This window comes from Agelaius tricolor, unplaced genomic scaffold, assembly GCF_023055355.1.
Source record: "Agelaius tricolor isolate 1412-34295 unplaced genomic scaffold, bAgeTri1.0.p SCAF_8, whole genome shotgun sequence".
Lineage (NCBI taxonomy): Eukaryota > Metazoa > Chordata > Aves > Passeriformes > Icteridae > Agelaius > Agelaius tricolor.
In genome coordinates this window covers 48,294,102-48,316,371 of record NW_027269268.1, presented here as the reverse complement: position 1 = coordinate 48,316,371, position 22,270 = coordinate 48,294,102, and the positions used below count along the sequence as shown (strand labels likewise).

Here is a 22,270-nt window from a genome sequence, read left to right as displayed (position 1 = left end):
TGCATGTAACAGTTGAGATACATAAAGACCTTCTAAACAGCTCGAAACATGATGAATGTTTATTTTTTTTAATCACATTCTTTTAATCATGTCCAATGCTTCAGTGACTCAATACCCTCTTGGGTCTTGTGCCACCAGAATTCATAACAATCTCTTTATTTCAGTTACTGGATTGCACCTGCAAACCAACAAACCCCTGTAAAGAGGAAATGCAGCTTCATTTTTGTAAGGTGAATCCTTAAAACCTTTGTTTTATAAAATACAGTGTCTTCCAAGGAAATTTCCTTCTGGAAAATTAGTTCTTGTCAAGTAAAGGACAGACAACTCATCATGAACTAAGAAACCTCTACTCTAGCTACTGAATGTATGACTCCAGAAAAGAGAAGTATATTATATGGTTTTATTCTAACACTTTTTTTATAGCTGTATCAATAATAAAGTTTTGATGAACAAAGTACATGAACCTTGCTAAGATCATTTAAGCATGGAATGTCTACAATGTAGTCAGCTACAACCATTTACTACTTCTTTGAGTAGAGATAAAATTTCGATTTTACATTGAATTTCCAAAGTACAAGGAAAAAATGAAATAGGAAGAGCATTTACATCCATTTTAATTGGTGGCAGGCATAAATTCGTAAAAACAAATGGGGAAGAAAGACCATTTAGCAGAAACCTCAAAAAGTGCAGTTACAGATTTGTTGAATGACAATCTTTCACGAGATTCTCCAGCAGGCTTGGTCTTTCTTTTAGACATTAGGGTCATTGAACACTGTCACACAGAAGTTCTCAAGGTAAGTGAAGATGAAAGCATACTGCAGAAACAAACTGGTGCTTCCATACATTTCATCCGTTGGTGAAGGAGATCTCCTCAGGTCATTTACCTTTGTACTGCTTTGCTTCGAGGTAGTCGGTCTCCACCTGTTACAGATTTGTTTGAATTATTACCATAAACCTTCACATGGTGACCTATGCCACAAATTACATAATATATTAACTTTCGTGCACAAAAATAAAATTGGGAAACCATAGTTAAATTTAAAGAACATAGAAAAATCACAATACTGTTAAAGGGGAACATCCGATTCTGATATAAATTTGAACTGCAAGAATTTCATGATGGTCAGATGTAAAACTTCATATTTAGAAAAGAAAAGTACATCAAACTGAATAATGCTAATAGTATATAAAGCCAAATCACACAAGATCATTTCAAGATCAATGTAATAAATGCTTATTATTTAGCAGAAAAGAAAAATCAGGAACAATGTACAAAATAATAGTGCAAGAACAGCTGCAATCTATTTGTTCTCATCAGTTTTGAGATTTTGGTTAAAAACTTTACAGCTGGCGAGAGATGCTGCTGAAAAACTCAGATTCCACTCAGTGGGCTGATTAAGGCACATCTTTATGGACTTCAAATGTTCATTTTCTGTGTTCATGTCTATTGAATTCTGCGGCTCCGAGACTTTCACTTGTAGCGTGCTGTGAGAAAAGAAGTGGGGGTAGGAGAGGGAAAAAAAATGAGAAAAATTTTAGTACACTTTCCTCTTGCCCTGCAAACAAGCTGATAAGAGGCAAGATGAGGTGCTGGCAGATCCTGTATTCTGCTGGATTTTTGTTGTTGTTTTAGTGCAAGATGTTCCAGAAACACCGAGATTAGAACCTGACTGTGCTGTGCTGTGCAGCAGACTGGGCTGGGCTGTGTGGGGATGCCTGAGCCCTGTCCATTGGCAGTGTCAGTGCCAGGGCAGTCTCCTGCTCACGCTGCTCCTTTGCAGGAGGTGCAGGAACAGCTGCTCTTGCTTCAATCAGCTCCAGCTGACTGCTGTAAAGGCACAGAGCAGGAACTGGGCAAGAGTCTGGGGCTTGTTTTTATTGCTGGCTGCTAATTTACTGCAGCCATGGAAGGACTCACATATAGATGGCATTTTGTTTTAAATTTAGGGGAAGAAGTAACACAGGAAGGGAAAGAAAGCCAGTCCTTTGTGGGGGTCACTAAGCAGACTAGGACAGATGTGTGGATTGAATTGTCAAACAGTTGGGTTGGAAGACACCTTTAAAGGTCATCTACTCCAACCCTCCTGCAATGACAGGGACATCTTCAACTAGATCAGGTTGCTCAGAGCCCCATCCAGCCTGATCCTGAATGTTTCCAGGGATAGACAGCCAACATCTGTTTGGACAACCTGTTTCAGTGTTTCAGCATCCTCATCATCAAAAATATCTTCCTTAATATAAAAAGCACTCAGAAGTGATTTAAGATATAAAACACACTCAGAAAACAATTTCAGTCCTCATGTCAAACCTCTTCCTCCCTTTTATTTTAGTCTACCTCCTGCAGTGATTTGTCCCCCGTGTGTGATACAGGGTTCCTCAGCATCCTTTTCAAAGTTTTTGAGAACTTCTAGAATGACAAAGTTGAAAATATTTCCGAGGTACTAAAAATAATGTTCTAAGTACTGTAATTAAGGGTAGGAGGTAATCACCATGCTAAAACCTATCTGAACTATCGAACCTATCTTGGATAGTTTCCTATCCAAGGGGTATTTAAGCAGCAGAAACAGCTGTTACTTGCATTTCAGGAAAAGAGGTTCATTACAGAACTCATTCTGAAGGATGGAATGTGCTGCAGTGTAGTGCTCACATGCACAGAGTAGCTGAGGCCAGTCAGTCAGTGTAGGACTACAGCCTAAAACACTGGCTTGTGTTACTGAAATACCAATGACTGACTTGGATTAAAACATTTCCTATGTCACAGCAAAAGGGAAAGACCTTAGGCAACAGCTAGAATGAGAATTCACTGTTGTTTGTCACAGGTATCAGAAACAGTTTCAATTCTTTCACATTTTAATATCTGCACCCCTCAAGGCTGTGTGCCTTGCTGACATGGCAGTGAAACAGAAATTTCACATTTCCTAACACTCGTTCCCAACCCTCCCCAAACTGGTGCACTGCCCCCATGCTCTGCATGTCCTGGTGTCATTATTCAGCCTCTATCTTTTGTCTTGTTTTGCCTTGCACCCTTTTCCTCTGGTTGCTCTGATCTTTTCCTTCCTGCAGGAAAAGGAGTGATGGTGTAGATGATGGACAGGACTTCAGTCAGCAAGGTTACTTTCTTGAGTTTACAACCTCTTCAGACTTGGATCTTTGCCCTCAGGAAGTCAAAGGCTTTTCTTATGACATGGGATTAAGTGCATGTGGAAGATGGTGTTAAGGCTTCAGTTAGCAGCTTTCTTTACCCCTACTGATTTTGTGCTTTTCAGGCAGGGCCATGTAGCAAAACACAACTTCCCAACAGCTAAATGAAGGATAGGGCAGGAATGTTTTGGTTTGGTTTTTTTTTAAGAGTTGGGGTGGTTTGGGTTTTGGTTTTTTTTGGTGGTGCAGGTATATACCTGCAAAGTACTTTAAACCCCAGCATTTCTACTGTCTTTAAAGCAGCAGACAGATAAACTGTGTTGAATGTTGGGCAAGTGCCAGACAGAAAAAGCCAAAGGTTTTTTGTTGGTTTGACCTGGCACATTCCTTCAGCAGATCAACTGGGAATTGCACCAAGCTGCCAAGGGCCATTTTCCAAACTACACTGCTGGTGGTAACAGTGAATCCTAGATTTGGTGCAACTGTGGCCATTGTTCCTTCTCATCTGCTTGGACTACAAATGAAAATGCTGAGTGCTATTATAGCACCAAACAGCCCTTTCCAAGGACTCTGCTCTGTCAGAAACTGTCCTACTCTTCATATTTTAGGTTTGTACAGGTTTCTGTACAAAGTGCAAAACTTTGCTTTTTAAATAAATGCATAAAAACAGGAATAGAAAAATGTTAATTTTTTCCCCCCAGTTCCTCAGTGTGGGTAACATCAACACAAAAAGTGAAAGTATTTTAGAAAATTTTACCTTAATAAAAATTAAGTGGAAAATATTATGGTTAGAGATCTGCTTTAATATATTTGTTAACCAATAAGAACCTAATCTTTCATCTTGCTTTTCATTCCTTTACCTGTAGTGATTTCTTTTCCAGCTGTTGATGTAACAAGGTAAAAAATGGTGTATTTAAATATTTTTAAATCAGAGAATGTAATTAAAGGGATAAAGTCAAACAGAAGCAGTTGAATTTTTCCAGCCAAATCCATCAATAGATTCTACTCTACATTTTATTCCCCTCTACTTGCACAAGCTCCACAGTGCATAAAGCATTCCTAGTAAGATGTTACACACAGCCTGATGGTCCCAGAAGCCATGGAGCCTATTTCAGGAGAGCCTGGAAGAGTATCCCCACTTTACAGCCCCTGGAGCTCTGCACTACCAACACTCACACCAGCAAGAAGGCGGAGTTTCCTTTAATTCCCTAAACAACAGGCATATACTGACCTTACAGAATGGTCTCTAAAAAGGTTCAAATTCCCAATTAGTATGCCATGTGTTTACCATGCCTGCAATTATCATCTATTTTGGTTTTATTCACCTGGGACTGACTCAGTTAATCAGTTTCCGTGCATGTGATTTGTGGAAGTCAGCTACAGGTGTTTCTGTGACATGGAACATCATAAACTCCAGCCATGGCATAGCCAATAGCTCTGTTTTCACTGGGGAATTTGAAGACAGGACAACAGTGCTGAAATCCCAGTGAAAAAGGTGAAAACCAGCTTCATTTTTTTCACAATTTGTACAACAAATTAGTGAGATGTCTTGAAAACTCACAATTTTTTTTCTTCATCTTAAATTATACTACCCTTTCCTAGTCCTTTTCTCTAAATAGTCTTGAAGTGCTGGTAACATATTTACTGCTTAATTGAAAAGATTTTATATTTCACCATGTATAATACCTGATCCATATAATTCTTGTCTCTTCCTAGAAAGTAAACAGAAAAAAAAAGGCACATGGAAATGTGACTATACTTTTTGATCTGAAACAAGAGCAATCTGAAAAATGCCTTGGGGAGGCAAATTCAGCAGCCCCTCAGCAGGTGCTCTGGCATGGCTCAGTGCAAGGGACCTTCCCCAGAGGCATGTGAAGCCCAGGGGTGGCACTGAGGCCATGGCACAGCACACTGTGCACGGTGACAGGAGCAGGACACGCTGCTGGCTCCTGGGAACGGCCTCCCCTGCTCCAGGCTGCCTTTGGCAGCTGCCAAACCAACGGGGCTGGGACAGTCAGCGAGGGCTTCAGGATGGTTTTGTGTGTGCTGGCACTCCCAGCTCCCCCACCACCATTACTGAATTTACCATCCTTGAACAGTGCTGCAGAAAGGATGGATTGCCTGTGTTGTTCTAACAAATCACCCCTGTGTTACTCTAACTCAGATCAGATCAGAGTAACACCGATGGACTCTCAGGTGCCCTCTGGTCTCCTTGGCTAAGCAGAGAACCCTGTGTGTAGTTAAATTTCCAGGCCTGCTGGGGCCTAAAGGGATCATCTCTCCCCACAAAAATTTCCTCCTATCATTAAATAAAAAGGAATAAATAGAAAGGTTTGAATTCAACCTTCTACTAAAGTAAGCAGTGAGAGGCCTCCCCATGCTCCTAAGGGCTAAAGAAAAACTTGTTCTTTTCCACACTTCCTGTTAAAACTGCCTCAATACAACTTTTTTTTTTTTTTTTAATTCAAATTTCTTTCTTTAGTTTTACCCAAACCATCATTATACTGTTATAAATACTGATTTTTAATGGCAGGATGGGAGAGCAACACCAGAAAATTTGAGGCTGCCAAGTACAAAAGGAAAATAATATTCTTTCAACTGCTTATTTTCTCTGCAGTTTGGAGCCACATTCTTCTGGAAAAACAGGATATTTGACACCTGTTGTTGTTGTATGAAAATGATAAAAACATATCTGGCTAGCTCAACTCCATATATTTGCTGAGTTAATCTGTCACAACATGTTGAAAAAAAGTAGGAAAAAGAAAAAGTAGGAATGGGTAAAAATATCTCTTATCTGTTAGGTCAGTCCTCAGCATTTCCCATCAGAGATTGCCATCAATGCTGTGTGCTCGTGTGCTGTAAAACAGCCATGAAAGCATCACTGCAGGGCTGTGTTTCTCTAAGTCTTTTGCAACACCTACAGATAAAAACATCTCCTTCCCCACTATTTGGGAGCAAGGTCAAACTGGCTCTTACCCTCCTGTCTGACAGAAATTCTGCCAAGTGCACTTGTTAAACACTGCCAGCAGACATTGCAGACTGGCAGCTTGGAAAGCATAAGAGCATCTGTGACATACAGCACTGACTCGGGGCTTTTACAGAAAGGTTTCAAAAACACTGAGTAGAAACAGTAAAACTTCAGCAGAACTTAAAAAAAAATGTCCTCTGTACAAACCCTGCTCAAACAATTTCTCAAAAAAGGAACCAGTGGAATACACTAGATTAAAATCTACACTGACTAGAGTAGCCTCAGTATGACTTCCAGCAGAGACTGATTTGGTAATGTAATATATATTGAAAAGACAGTAAACCAAGCATGCACAGGCTGACTGACTGTGTCTAAAATTTAAACTCATTTTTTCCACAATGCCAAAACCCAGCAGCAAAGAAATCTACAAAGAAAATTTTAATGTCTCATTTCCATTTACCAACTGGACTCTCACTGTAATATGAAATAACATATTTCAGATGAGAGGATGGAATCTCATTTGGGAATCAGAGAGAGAAAAAAATGCCCTGGAAATCAATCAAAGCAAGATGGGGAGATAAGCAATATTCAGGGAGTCTTAAAAGTCAGATATAAGGGCTGAGTGCTAAGACAAACAAAACAGCACAGAATACCAAGACAGGAGGTGAATTGAATGAAGACAAAAAAACAGGGTGAGAAGTCAGAACCAGCCATAATCCCAGACTGAAATTATGGTGGAAAGTTTATTTTGCTCTTCAGACTAACTCAGAGTTGTTTTCTTGGTTTGAGAAAAAAAAAAAAAAAAAGGAAATATGAGTGAAACACACACAAAATATATGTGAAAGACAGCAAGAAGAGGCAAGTAGGAATTTGAGAGCATTCTTGGCCTGTCAGTGAAAGAGCATCACTAGCTTTTTTCTGAATCTCTATATTGAGATACCAACACACTGTTCAAGCTTTAACTTGCACAGAGACAAAATTGTACAGCAGCACTGATCATTGGTACTTCATCTTCAAAGACCACAGCACAACAGTAGCACTGAACAGCAGGTGGTTACATTTTCAGGTAAACATTTGGCAAGTGGAATGGATGGCAACAGTTTGAGAGTGCAGGTAGAGAAATAACACGACTTGCTCCCCAAAACCAGTCAGCCTCAGAAATCTACACACAACAGATCACAGGCAACATAAAAGGTTTATATTGCAATTTCATTGAAGAATTCAGGAACCAAAACTCTTTTAAAAAATAAATTAATCAGGCTTGCACAGCCATGGAAATACAGAGCTCCATTCTAATGGCTCCCCAAAATACAAGGCAGACTTGAATATATGTTGGCAAGTCTAAATAGCAACAACATTCCTTCCCCAATTGTTTAAAGCAGCCTGACTGAGAAGGTTTTGTAGAACAGTGATCTTTTTGACAGGAAACACCATGTTTTGTGGTATTTCAGACTCTTTAGCAGTCCACAGAAGACAAGAACAAGGAAATAGAATATTAATGTAAGCTGTCATGAAGAAGTCATAAAATTTTAGGGTGTAATTTACTAGTGATGATACTACATAATCTGTGAAAGAGAAAAAAATAATCCTATGATCTCAAATTGTTCATAGCATACTGTCTTAAAAGATCTTGGTAAAAAAAGCAGCTAAGATTCCAACAGTTGAAAGGCAGCATCATTAATGTGATGATGAACATAAAGAATTCTTACCACCCCAAAACAAGCCTCCCTCTGATCATCAGTTCCCTGAAAGAAAACTAATTTCTAGTTATGACTAGAAGTTAGCAGCATGCAAATAAATAAAACCCCTAAGCACCTGTTGTGCAGATGAGCACTGTTGTATTTGACTTACAAACATACTAGAACAGAAGAAAAGCTTTTGCTATTTTTTTTCCAGCTAATCATAATTAAGAAAGGTTTGGAAGGAGGCTGTTCAGCGTGTGCTGCTGGTTCAGGCTGCTCTGAGGAAGCACAATGCCTCCATCTCAGTGCTGGGATGAATGCAGCTATGGAAGTCCTGCACTTGAGCTCAAATCTTTAATCCATAACAGTTTTTTTACATTATAAAGGCAGTTATGTTATGGAGAGAGATCATCTCAGAAATATGATGAGACAGTCCCTGGGTGGTTTAAAACTCACCAGACTTCTGAATTCAGGAAGGTCAAACAGTAATTTGCAAATAAGTAATTTCCTTTTCTGAGATTTCTACTACTTAAATGTAATTTAAAACCAGCTGTAAGTAGTAAACTGATAAATAGGAAATGTCAGCAACAAATATGCTACACAAGAGAATTTATTCAAGCACAGATCACAAGAACTTTAAACTAGAAAGACAGGTAACAACAACAACAACCAAATTTTAAGAACTGATACCTTAAGTAAAGCTCTTAAATTTTTATTTGGATTGTAAATAAATTTCTTAAATTTTAAAAATAAATTATTATCATTGAATGCTTTGAAAATTATGCTAAGTCCCCCAGTAAAACCACTGAAGCCTACCTTTAAGTAGTTTTTTCCCCCTAAAATTTACCCTGCATTCAAAATGAAAGACTTTACACATAGGCAAAATGGCACAATTCAACTGAGAATAAGAATTTATTTTTAAAGAAAAATATTTTAAGTCATTCTTACAGCTTCTAGACAAGATTTTTTCAGCTAGGTTTCCATTTCATGTGCAGGGAAAAAAATCCATTGTTTGGACCAAGATTTCAATAGTTTGAAACAAGACAGCTCTGAGGGCAGGCCTGGGTCAGTAAAATATCGAGTATAATCTCTGAGTATATGTGAAATTCACACCTTAGGTAATAGGAACCTGTGACAAGATCCATCTGAAAAGACTGACTTCCCTGAACATCTTAATTTTCATGTATGCATGCAGTTTAATATGAAATGTGAAAGCCTCATTATTCTAATTCCTAGCAGAATCATAATTTAGAAATATTCTATGCTGAGCTACAAAATGAAAACAAAGAATAAGACCTGCTTGGAAAAATCTGCTTGTGGTCACATTACTCACTGATGGCTTGACAGATGATATAAAACATCCCAAACCAAGCAGAAATTCAGACTTATGCTTTAAATAGTATTTTAAGTCCTAAGTTAATTTTAAGGCCATTTCTACTGGTATACATAAAGTAAGAAAAGTAGGTCTAAAGTTGATCTTAACTGAAGAAAGAGCTGCAATCAAGTTAAGATACCTGCCCCACTTACAGATAAACCATGATAAAAGACAGAAGCAGATTGCTCTTATGGATGCCCAGAAGTGACAGAAAGGAGCAAGTGGCAGTGAGTGGAGGATGGAGAGTAGGGGAGTGCACAGCCACTGAAAGAAAGTGTGAAACTCCTGCCTAAATTTAATTTGTAGTAATGAATCAATACAGCTGAAAGCAGATATAAGTCAGGTGAGTTTCTGCTATTGAAAAGACAAATCAAATAGTAAAACCTAGACAGACTGAAACCAAAGAATAGAATACAGAAAAGGACACATTGCCTCTAAAAAATCATGAAGTTCTCACTAAAGGTTTACATCCTCTTGACACAGCAAGAGATACCATTATCTGTACTCCAAAGAAACTGAAGAATAATCTAAACAGCCTTTACTGATGTCTGGAACATGAGAGGAATCAGCATTAAAAAAATGGTCCCCTTTCAGTTATGAAAAAATGCAAAGAAACAAAAATTGCTTGGCCTGTCCCACAAGAACTGAATACGCAATTTGCCATGAATATGGCAGCAGAAACTGTAATTTGTCTAGAGTTATAAAGCATCCAGAGCTGTTGGCCCAAAAGCATGGAGATAGGAAGATGAAGTCTGTTTAATTATCTTTATCTTGGAAAAGACATATCTCTACACTGTAGGAAAAAAATTAATTACCTGGTCTTCAATATGAAAAAAAATGGATTAAAAATCTGGTATGGCTTTTTACAAAAGAATTTCTGTACCTGGGTTTGAAAAAATCTGTGACAAAAGCTGACTGACATTTTGCTCATGGTATTAAAAATCTCTTGGCAGCTGTATGGAGCAGACAGAATGGACCAGCCAAAGTACACAATGAGAAACATGCAGTAAAAAATCAAAACAGGAATAAAACTGGGCTGCACTCATCTTCTGCAGAATATCCTTTGGCACTCACAAACACACAGCTTGGCATAAAAGGAAAGCTGATGCATGATCTGAGAATCAGTTTGGTACTAAAGGAGAGCATGAAGGCAGGATGCAGAGAAATGTGGAATAACCAGAGTGCAGTGGCCTGGCTGGTCTGAACTGTGGCTCAGACACGGGTCTGAATGAACAAGAGGAGCAACAGCAAAGCTGTGAAATGAACAACAGCTCAGTAGCAGCCTGGTCTGCACCAGCGCAGGACAGGCACTGCTGGCACAAAGGCACAGGCAGCTGTCCTGGAGCACAGAGGAAGCACAAGCCAATGCTGTACGGCAACACCACAAATAAGAGACATGAGATACAGAAAGGAGCAGCTCAGCCAACACAGGAACAGACAGCCAATGGCAAAGGTGCAATTTTCTCTACAGGACCAGAGCTGATGTGCAATGATTTGACATCCCAATTGGGCTCATCACCCTCCTTGAAAAAGTGTGCACATCTTTCTACAAAAAAGTACAAAACTGCAGGGAAAACAAAGATAATCCCATTTATTAAGTGAGTAATTAACAAAAAAAGTTAATGAAAAATCACACACCAAGAATGAAATATAAAGGGAGCATTTAGATGAGAAAACAAGTCAGGCTGCTGAAAGCTGGCAATCCAACAATGGGAAAAAAGAAATAACAGATGAAGGAGATATGGTTTTCAAGATGATACCTCATGCATTGAAAGGAGACAATGGAGAAAGATGTGTCTCAAGAACAGCATTATTTTATAAAGTTCAGCATTATTTTTTAAAGTTACACTGCAACCAATCAAAACATTGAGTCCTAACCTGGTTAGGACTGTGGAGTATGTATTAATTATTACTCAGTTATAATAATTTCAATCTTTTATTTAACTAGCAGTGAAATAAGATTTACTTTGCTAGCTTTTTATAAAGCTCTATTAAAAAAAACCCTTGTGAGCAACAAAGGAAAAAATTCTAAAAAACTTCCCAATTGGCATCTCAATTGAGGTTCTACTTGCAGTTTTTCAAAGTGATTTTCTCTTAAAATCATACCTTAGAAAGACTCACAGGTAGCACATATCCCTATATAAATATATTCAGGTACTGGTCTATATATCCAGCATTTCTACATAATTGTATTGGGTAAAACCCATAATTCTGATTTACAAACATTTTCCTCTGATTTCTTTCAAAATACCTAATAATAAAAATCTTTAAATAACTAGGAAGTAAACATGGCTAATGAGGACTCCATAAACTTTCTTTATCCAGATCACACACCCAGAAGCACCATCACATTTGAGATGACACTGAGCACAGGAAGCAGGACACTGCCCCGAGTGCCACCAAGGGCAAACCCACCAAGCTGAGATGCTGTAGTGGGGTGTGCATGGCAATACTGGCAAAATGCTGATCTTAAAATATTAAGACTTCTTGTACACAGCAATTTCCTTTCAGATACATCCATCTAATTAGTTGTTGATCATTGTAAAAATATCTGTCTTAATTAGAACCTGAAGGTTGTCAACAGCTTTCAGAAACACACAGCATTCTCAGTGACACCCAAGATTCAAGGACATTTTACAGAGCCTTTGTTTACCATGTTGAGCACAGGAAACATTGGAGAGAAAAAGGCTTTTGATAAGAAAATACTGTCCTAAAAATATAGCAAAATTACTATTTCTATTAAATTAATATCCAGTTACCAAATAACAAAAACATTTCTATTAGTCTCAAAGGTTGTTTAAACAATATCTTTAAGGCACAACTATACAATTATAGCAAAATTAAAAGACACCACAAGCAAAAGGATGAACAGTGAATAAATGTGGCATTATATTTGGCTTAAAAGTCTGAAAAAGATTTCAAACCATCAAGGGTCTGACTAAAACTATCCTTTGAGGAGCGGAAGATGAACTAGGAAAGGAAAATCTACCTGAGAATACATGCAAACAACAACCCAGTCATGTCACACCATTTTAAATTTCCTCCCTCGACTCAGGAACCAGAATCTGCACTTTTTGAATGTAATTAACTGAAGATTCCGTGTAAGACACTTTCCAAAGATGTGGTGAAAATAGAAAAGCAGCACTAGCTTTAGCATACCAACAATAGAGAAATGCAAACTAAGGCACAGTACACAGGCCTCCTTGAACTATTTTCAACACCAAAATGTGGAATTGTCTCAGCAAAATTAATCTGCTCTGGTCATGGTCAGACTACATGAATACTTAATTTACAGGTTACCTCTTCACAGGCTCTGTTAATTGACTTCCCTCCTTTTCTATCTAACAGCAACAGAAGCTCTGCTTTAAGGCCATGAACTCTCAAAGGAAGAGAGGATTCAAAAAAGGATATGTACTTGTCAGTTTTTCAAAAGCACCGTGCAGGCCTTGGAAAACTGCTATTTTCTCTTCTAGTAGAAGGCTTTCAAAGGAAGACAGAAGATTGTCTATATTTATTTAGTATTACCAGTTCCCTAAAGAAAGCTGAAAAATCTAGACATTTCCTCAGGACCAAGGACAAATAGGAAAATATGACTATGAGTTTCTCAGTTTTTGAAGAGGTAAAATTAAAAACAGACAGCTAAAAAAATACTGAATAAAATGATGAAAAAAAAGCACTTCAGCTTAGGTATAAAACTGGGTATATAAATCCTACACAAAGGCTTAATGATCACGGCACTAAGCTACAGAAAACTACATATCCTAGCAGGTAAAGAAATTTGAAGACCCCAGAGCCAACTTCTTTAAAAAAGTCCATTATTCAAAGAAACAAGAGTAAAAATCCTTATCCCAGAACCCTCTAAAGAAGATGAGTAACAGCATACTCTAAGGCAATATGCAAATAACCACAGTTTAAAACTGAACAGCACCCAAAACCTACACACCCCACATTAGATAATTTGATGTGAGAAAAAGAAAAGGAAAGAAGAATATGTAATTTGGCAAGTAGAATCCCAGAGTGTAAAACAAAATGGAGCATTAGACTGTGGCATGGGAGCTGCTGCTGTTCCATCACGAGGAATGAGGCAGAGACCATTAAGTTCATTAAATGAGTAAGGATTTACTACACATGTATAGTCATCTATATATCAAATGTACCTTTCTGCTTTTACACTTCTGCATTAAAAATGGCCCACTTACTGTGAACAGTCATTCATTTAATCTTCTAATATTTCTGTTAATGCTCTTTGGTTTATGCCTACAAGTGAAAAGGTAACTTCTTGTCTGACAACTACAGGTATGAAAATTTCTATCTGCTTACTCTGCATCACAGGTGAAATTTATTTTAGAGACAAGTAATCCTCTGATGAAAAGCCTTTGTGAAAAGAGCCTTCTTAAAATCAACAGATGTAATGACTGTTACTCTATATCTCCTCTGCACTTTTCCTAACCCAATATTTTATATTTGTCACTCATTATGGATGTGGTCTTTCATGAAAGCTGAACAACCTGCTGAAACAAATCTTGTCTGTCACTAGATCATTCACAGCAGAAGGAAAGTGATGCCCATTTGTAGCTTTATTATTATCCCCATTTGTAGATTTATTATTATCCCCATTTGTACCTTTATTATTACTGGATTGCACTACCATGACACAAATAAGCAACAATACTGGAATATCAAAGCCATTCTAACACAGATGTGTAAAAAAGAATTTACAAAATTTTCCCTTCCATTTTTTTTTGCAAATTATAGTAATGGAAGTTAAGTTTAAGAAAATGTTTGTCTGTAATATTAATACAGATGTTATTTTATGTGCACAATGAAGACACCAATTAGACTCGCAACACCAAAGTTTTCATAGTTATGATTCTTCAGCCTTGCAGCAAACTTTGAAATGACCAAAAAAATTAGCAAATTCTCTTTTCAAGAACTGCACAAACTTGATTTCATTAAGGTAGAATATAAAATCTACATTCAAACATAATAAAAAATTAAAATTGAAAAGTCATGTTCTCTGCTGACAAATCCAATAGATCTGTTCTAAAACTCCAGCCCACTTGAAGAAAAGTGAAAATATAAGGGGAAAATTAAAAAGTTCATGTTAGATGAAAATATCCTAACTTTAGGTGAGAGAAATCAATTTTTAAAATGCAAACTGCACCCTGATATGAAGGCCAAGAGCATAGGTCTGTGATGTCAGCTCTGCCTGCTACCATAGAAGATTCACAGTCTCTTTTCCATCTGTATGAAGTCCACAGCCTTTGAAACAGATTTTTAAAATATTTAGTACATTCTAAGATTGCAAAATGGAGTATTTTACACATCCCAGTTTTATTGTTGGATTAATAGGTTTTTTTTTGTCTTTTAGCTTGGCTTTCTTGACACCTTTTGCCCAAGTCCAAGCATGTTAATGTGAGCTTCAATGTTACAAGTGAAGTACTCTTGTGAAAAGAAAACAAGTGCTTTCCTAAAAACGTGCTTATGTAATTTTCTTTACACAATGGAGAATAATAGCATTTCAGTGTTGCTAAAGAAATTAAAATTGCCAGAAGATGGATTTAGAGTAAAAGGGAACTGCCCCTCAATACATCAAATGCATTGTGGAAGCAACAGTTCAGAAGTATAAACAAACATCAAATGGACCCATGCATCTACCAGCCACCTTATCTTGAATACAACAGGCAATGAGAAAAAGCAATTAACTCTTTTCTGTTGCTGCAATGGGTGCCTGGCTAGTTCTGGTTGTTGGACACTACCTTGAGCTATAAGAATTCAATTGTTTATTCCTGCTTGCACATGCTAATAAAAAAACCAAGAGTACATAAAAAGTTTGGTAACAACATTCTGCCCACCTGCCACAATGGTTCACAATAAAACAGCATCGCATCTCTCTCTTTAAGAACATTTGGTAAGACCCCAAGTTTAAGAAAAACTTCAAATACTGACCATAAATGTGTCTATAGCAACATTTCAAGCATGACAACAGAACAATGATATAGTTTATGATACCACATAAACAAAAATACAATCCAAAGAACACATGAACGAAGCATGATGTTTTCATGTGCATTTAACTCCCAGATGCAGGAATTATGTTTGAAGTCACATGCATGCACAGCTAGAAATCATGTTGCTTCTTTTTAGGGAGTAGCTATGTTAGACTAAAAATATTTGTATGATTTCCTTGGCTGGTGCAGAGAGTACACAATGTTGAGTCAACACAGCAAAACAAGACATCCTTCCAATATCAGACAATCCTCTGATAGTGCAATAGTACCCCTAAGAAAGGTCTGGGGTTACAAGTGTGGAGACAATTCCAGAATTATCATTCTTTGTCTTTTAACATTTCCTTTATCAATTAATTTCCTATCATAGTTTTTCTGAAGACAATGACTGATATGAGAAACCATGAGTAAAAGGGAAAACAACAAAAACTGTAAATGAAGTAATGTAAAATATCAAAATAGTTATCAGATTTCCTGAAAATCCAAAACTAAAGGAAGAAAGTTATCAGGTAGATAAAATTGAGTCCCAATTAAAACTAACATGAGACCGGATCACAGTAATAGGTCTTGCATTACCATAGAAACAAAACATTTACAGATAAATATAATTGGAATGTAACATTTTCTCAATGAGTTACAAGTATGAGAGAGCTCTTTCTTCATTTGCAATATAGAAATGGGTATATTCTATCCTTTCCTTTCCTAGTTTGTTTTTTTTTCTTTTTTTAACAGCAATTTTGTGTCAAAGTTTGAACTTCTTAAAAACAAGTTATTTATGTTGAGCTTGGCTGCAGATCAATGCATCAAAATACAAAAGAGCAGTCCATAGATAAAAAAATGCTGTACTTTGGAAAAAGCAGGGTTATACTGAATGAGCTTAATATGAAGAATTCTATATATCACTTGAAGTATAAAAGAAATAAAGCATACACGAGCCATTATATTGTTTATATTACAACTTAAATTAACCTTTCCATTTATTATCAGAGATCCTTTTCTAAAAGACGGAATACAAAAGAGGACCTAAAGTTTTGACCTGATATTTTGAATAAGGTTTTTATAATTGGCCAATATCAGATTAGCTAATACAATATTGTTTCTACAAAGGCAGTAACTTAAATCACATTGCAGGAGTTGTGTTTTGCTTGGTGAGGATTTCACACCTTAGCAATTTTGTTGAAATTAGTTAAGACTTCTGTTTCAGGATATCTCTTCACCCAACAGAAGAAATAATTAGAAACAAATATGCCCTCTTTCTAAGTAATATAATGGCCTTTTTGAGATCACAGTTGTATTACAATGTATTTATAAATATCTATCTTGAAAAAAATGATTTAATTTCACACTAGCCAAAAAAATTCCAAGCCAAAGTATTTAGCAGAGTAACTGTATATCGTTCTTGCACATATAAAATGCAAAAATAATTTTGCATTTTAAATTGTTGTGTAAGGATTCAATGAGTCAGCAGATTAGAGTCTGCAGATTTCACTTGGCATGGAAAGGATACTAAAATGGGTCTCTGACAAAATAATTTTCAGAAGTACAAAATACTATCTTTTACTGTAAAATTACAAAACTATGATTGATTTGTAACAGTAATCATCCAATGAGATTTTTTTAAAACCAGCTATATGCTAATGCACTGAATTTATGCTTTATTTTATAGCTTACTCCTCCTCACTATGAGAAACTACACAACGGAATGAAATTCTGTTCCTCTTGAAGTCAATAGCCAGCTGTGACTGACTACAGAATGTCAGAACTTCTTGTCTGTCTAAACTATATTGGTTAGCTTATCAGAGCTGAAAGAATGGTGCAAAACGTTATAAACATTTAAAATTGCACTTTCTGAATTATTCTGATGTTATGCAATGTTTGATTTCATGACTTGTCTGAAATTAAAATGAGTAAAATGCAATAAACAAAAAAGTGCTTAGTTGTTTGACTTCTCCAATTCTTTAGGATTTCAATTTTAAGATGAAGTGGGGAACAAGAACTTACCTACTTGGTACTTTGGGTAATAAGGTGCCATTTGTCCACTACTGCATGATTGTCTCTTATGCCTTTTTCTTAAATTTGTATCAGTGGTCTCCCATTGTGGACTTTTCCTTTTGTTTATTCTATCAAGACCTTCAGAACTACCAGCAGGACTATCGTCCTGGTTTACACCACTACTTAATTTTCTGCTGTGAAACTGGCCATCCAGCTTTTCAATCACTTTAGAAGAATTAGATCCTTTAGATGTTTCCATTTCATTTTCTTGTTTCTTTAATGCATTTTGTTTAGTAGAATGGGACCTTAAAAGAGGATGTCTTTTTTCTTCCATAAAGGCCTGAGTGCTTTTACTGTCGACAGCTTCAGGAGAATAAATGACATTATTTAACTTAAATGAATTGTGCTGCTCAATATGGTTGATTTTTCTCAGAAATATCCTACAGTCTTTAAAGGTTTTGGCTTTCCAAGTATTTTGAAACAGTTTATCTTGGCTTTGTTCTTTTCTAACATTTTGCTGGCAATGAATTGTTCCATTTGCCTCTGAATGTGACTTAAGGATATTTGCTAAACCAGGATGTGGGTTAAAGTCAGACGATCCCATCATCTGTTCAACAAATGCATCTCTGGTTTCATTTTCAGTTGGCAAGAGGCTATTCTGAGACTCTACCAAAGTCTGAGTGGACTGGATTTCTACTGTATTTTTCTCCTGCAGCTTGGGTGTTTCATCATTGGTTTCCCCACTCGCACTCTTAAACAATTGGCTTTGGCAAAATAACTGCAGATTTTTCTTTTTTGATTTCCAGCCTCCAGGAGCCTGATTATAGAGCTTTTTTGTTTGTCCCCACCTATCACGCTGCAACTTCTTAAATTCATTTCTTTTTAATCTGGCTAAAGTGAAATTACTTTTCATGCTTAAGACTGGAGACCTCACCATGTTATGTAACATTTGCAACTTCCCTGCTGGTTTTGAAGGGGAGGATAGTGCAAACTTTTTAAAGTGCTTTCTGAAAGGGCAAGTGCTAGGATCAGATTGTTTCGTTTCCATCTTTATCTCTTTAGTACTAACTACCTCTAAGGGATTGCGAGCATTTGCCTTTCTCACAAGAGAGAGAGACTGTGTTTCTGTAGTTTGCATAAACCAGGTGCAGAGTTCATTCATATTACACTTTTTCTGGAACAGCATTTTTATAGGTGATGTTTCAAGTCCTACAAGGCAGGAGTCTAAAGGGTCTGACATTTCAGTACTACAGTCTCGTTCAATGGGATCCCTTTTTTCACATACACATTTGTCAAACTCACTTCCCCCCACTCTCAACCAGGTATTAGTCATCTGTTCAAATCTATTGTTTAGTTCTTCCAACAAGGTGTCACTTGAAGTGGAAGTAGGCCACCACCTGAGAGAAGGATTTGACGAAAAAATGGGATCTGATGATACCTCATTAATGGGCCCGAATCCACCATCCCTAAGATCCTTTTTAGCATTTCCTGGATTTCTCTGTTCTGAGGTATCTCTGGATTCTGTGCACTGATTGGATTGTGTAAGTTTTTCCTTTCGCTCTTTAGCTTTTTTCAAATGGAGTTTGTAAGATTTATGTACTAAGGCACTTCTACAAGTAAATGGACTAGAAGATGCTAATGAATGCAAAAAATGCAGTGAAGGTTTTCTGTCTCTAGCAGAGTGTCTCGATGGAATTTCATGTTTTCTTGACACTGTTGTAGTAACATTGTGTGACCCATCCTCTCTAGAATCTTTCTGCATGTTCTTTACTTGACCCATATTATTGCACAGTTGATTTTTTCTTTCCTGTGGTATGTTTTTTTCTAACACATTCTGCTGTTGTAAAGGAGGCAAACCATTGCTGATGCTCACTTTTCTTTCCTGAGGTGAAAGTCTGCTGACAGTCACTGATATGCCGGAAATTTTCACTTTTGCTGGCCTGCCAGGTTTTCGAACAGTGGTTAATGGTTTCTTAATCTGCTGTATAACATTGCTGCAAGGATGTGCTGATGCCAGATTACCCTTGATAGGCCTGACATAGTCAAAACCAGAGACCTCCTTTTCAGCAGAAGGATTCTGGAAGGCTTTTACTGTTTCAGTCAAAGCATTTCCAGTTTCTGCATTGTGCCTTGCTTTGCTGGGATCATTGGCAAAATTAGAATCAATATGTTGTGTGGGCAGAATGCTGATAAGATTTAGATTACCTTCAGAAACGTGTCTCTTAGTTCTTCTTGACCTTCCAAAAACAACTGTCACAGTAATATTTTTGTTGCTGCTAACTTCTTCCATTGCTGCTGCGTCAGACTTGATGCTTTTACCACCACAGCTAAGTTCAGGTCTAGGTTTTGTGCTTCCACTCATGTCTACTTTTGGTTTAGGAGGCCGTCCAATGGGTCTCTTAACCTGCTTAACTACCTGAGGACCTATTTTCTTTGGTCTACCAGGTTTTCGTTTGAAAACTAATTCACTGCTACTGCTTGATTTCTCCACAACTTCATCATTTTTTTTTGAGTCATTTATGTTGATTTGACCAACTGGACAAGAGCTTGTAGCAGCTTCCACATAAATGCAGGTTGACCTCTCCTTAGTATCATTTTCACTGCAATCACAACCCTTGACACAGACTGCATGAGAAAGGTCACCGGTGGCCTTATCTAACAAAGCGTTTGTGTGCCCCTGAAACAAACAAAGATCTGTGCTTTCCTTAGAAGATGCAGCTGCAGATGTTAACGTGTATTTGACTCCTTCATGACTGTTAACTTCTGAGACAAACATAAGCTTAATAGGACTAGAGTAGTTTAAGGGAGATGGGATCTCCCTGGCTTCAGAAGTGACATGCCAGTCCCCATTACTGGAAGCTGAACTGCTTGAATTAAAGGTCAGAGATTTCAAAAGGCTGTCATTAATTTCTTGATCTATAACAGTTTCTTGTGTGTTCGATGCAACACAAATTGCTTTGATTTTACTGCTGCTTGGCACATGTGAATGTGGAAGGAAGGTCTGTCCTGTGCATCCCATTTCGCTCAGAGTGAAAGGTAAGCCCCTTCTAGTAGCAGGGTTCATAACCTGTTCATAAGCATTATCTTTTAATTTTTGGCTTATTTTGTAACTATCCAACAATGAGTTGCTAGTCTTTCTGGATAAGCTTATTGTATCTTCTAAACGCTCCACAACAACTTGCAGATTTGTGTCTCTCACAATTTTGCTTATATTTATGTCACTGCATCTTTCAGCATGAAGATTTTTACTTATTCTCATTTTTTCCAAACTTTTCAACGACTTTTTTGTACTGGATGACTTTCTAAACATGATATTGTTTGTTACATACACAGAGTACCACCCAGGAGGCACAATGCTACGTTTAGTTCTACCCAAGATTTCATTACTCTCATCCTTCAGAGGAATCGGACCAGTCTCTTTCAAGGTTGCACAATCTCCTTGTGTATTTGGGAGTTTTGCCTGGCTGGCTGCAATAGCACTGTTTTCCGAAAGAACTAAAAAGCTGGAGCTGGTCTGAAAATTAGTAAGAGGTAGATTGAAAGACTCTGTTTGGTGTACTGGAAAGCACATTGGTTTGGTTTGGCAGTTCACACATGGATTGCTTCCAAGATGTTGCAAAGTCTCATCTTCTATTACAGTAAAAGTATGTCTTTTATTTGGATGCATTTTATCAATTTTTTTTGTAGATTTCTTTGCATTTCTCTCAGAAATTGACTTTTTTCGTACAAGAGTTTCATCAAGGCTTGCAAGCTCCCTCTTGATTTGCAAGGTCTGTCGTCGAATGACTGGTGAGTCAGGAGAATTATACGTTGCAAATAAAGTTTCCTGACGCTTGCGAAATCTTGTCTGAATAATTTTATTTTCCACTTGTTTATCATGCTGGCGAAGTAATTCCATAAAGCTGTAATCACTTGCCTTAGCATTATGCAAAAGAGAAGTTATGAAGTCCCCTAATTTGACATCATTTTCTGGTGCCCTGTCACTGCTAGAGAGTTTTACAAGATTTGTGGCTAGATCTGTAGTGTCTATTGATTTCAACTTCTCATTAATGCGGTCCATTAAATCTTGAAAAATGGCAGAATGTTCACCTTTCTCAGAGTTCATACAACCATCATTGCTTTCCTGGTCCACTGATCCCAGTGCTCCATCTGAATAATCAATCTCTCTTCCTTTGCATGTTTTACCCTCATACTCAAACTCTCCCTTGCTTCCTTCAGCTGGCAAGAGGGATGGAGGCTGGTTGATGGATATTTCAAGCTTGTTGTTGTCTAAAGTTGGAAAGTCCATAACCATTCCTTCTGACAATTCAAATTCTTTACTGTGTACAGGCGATAGTGGAGGTGGCGATGGACTGCGGGATCTGTTTGAAGTTTTAATGCTGCTTAAGAGGTCACAGTCCTTAGCTGAATATGTACATGCTGCTGCTTTTACAGAATGCCTGTTATAATTTTGCAACTGGTCAGCACAGTACTTAGGAGAACTACATGTTTTGTTCACCATTGTCTTAATACATCCAATTGCTACAGCTTGGCAAGACAAAGAATGGAAATCTTTAATACAAACAGACAGAGGTGGTAAACAAGTGTTTGGCCTTTGATTTTGTAAACAGCACCTTTTTGTAAGCATGTGTCCATTGCAACTGCAAAATGGAACGTGAACATCTTCTTCAGTAAGGGAACTGGGAGTTTCAGAGTGGACCAAATGTGTTTGCTTGCAACTGCAAACTATAGGAACATTTTCATCCTGTAATAGGAATTTTAACATAGCCAAAGTCTGTTGCCAGTGATATGAACAAAAAGACTCCAAAACTTTGTTTAAAGTTGATTTTCCTTTTTCCAAATTAGCTGTTTCCTCTGAATTTGCATCAGCTGTTGAGCTTGAACTGAAAATGAAAACAAATCAAAACAAAATATAAATTACAGTAAAACACCACATCTAATGTTTGTTATAATGGTTAAACTCAAGCCTAAAAACCTGACGTTTACAAAACAGTTCTGGTCTATTTGCAGTATTCAATCATACCTGCAAGTGTCACTAGCAATGATGTGCATCTTATCAGTGACAGCACTAAACTACCATTAAGAAAAATAATCATGAAAAAAT

At 37.3% G+C, this 22,270-nt stretch overlaps 1 protein-coding gene across 7 annotated transcripts in view; it reads right to left on the bottom strand.

Annotated features, from left to right (window-relative positions):
- Positions 1-386: 386 nt before the first annotated feature.
- The window catches only part of LCORL (ligand dependent nuclear receptor corepressor like), a 79,325-nt gene continuing 57,441 nt past the window's right edge, over positions 387-22,270 (bottom strand). Inside the window, exons 7-9 of one of the 7 annotated variants that reach the window (XR_011680041.1) lie at positions 17,176-22,049; positions 1,346-1,485; positions 780-921 (exon numbers count right to left, since the gene is read on the bottom strand). Coding sequence is in view for 6 of the 7 variants with exons in the window: in XM_071432643.1 (XP_071288744.1) it covers positions 881-921; positions 17,176-22,049 (4,915 nt within the window). In the remaining variant the exon portion in view is untranslated. Of the gene's footprint in view, positions 1,486-17,175; positions 22,050-22,270 lie in introns of those variants that run through there. The other 6 variants (XM_071432643.1, XM_071432649.1, XM_071432644.1 and 3 more) reach the window with 6 other exon arrangements.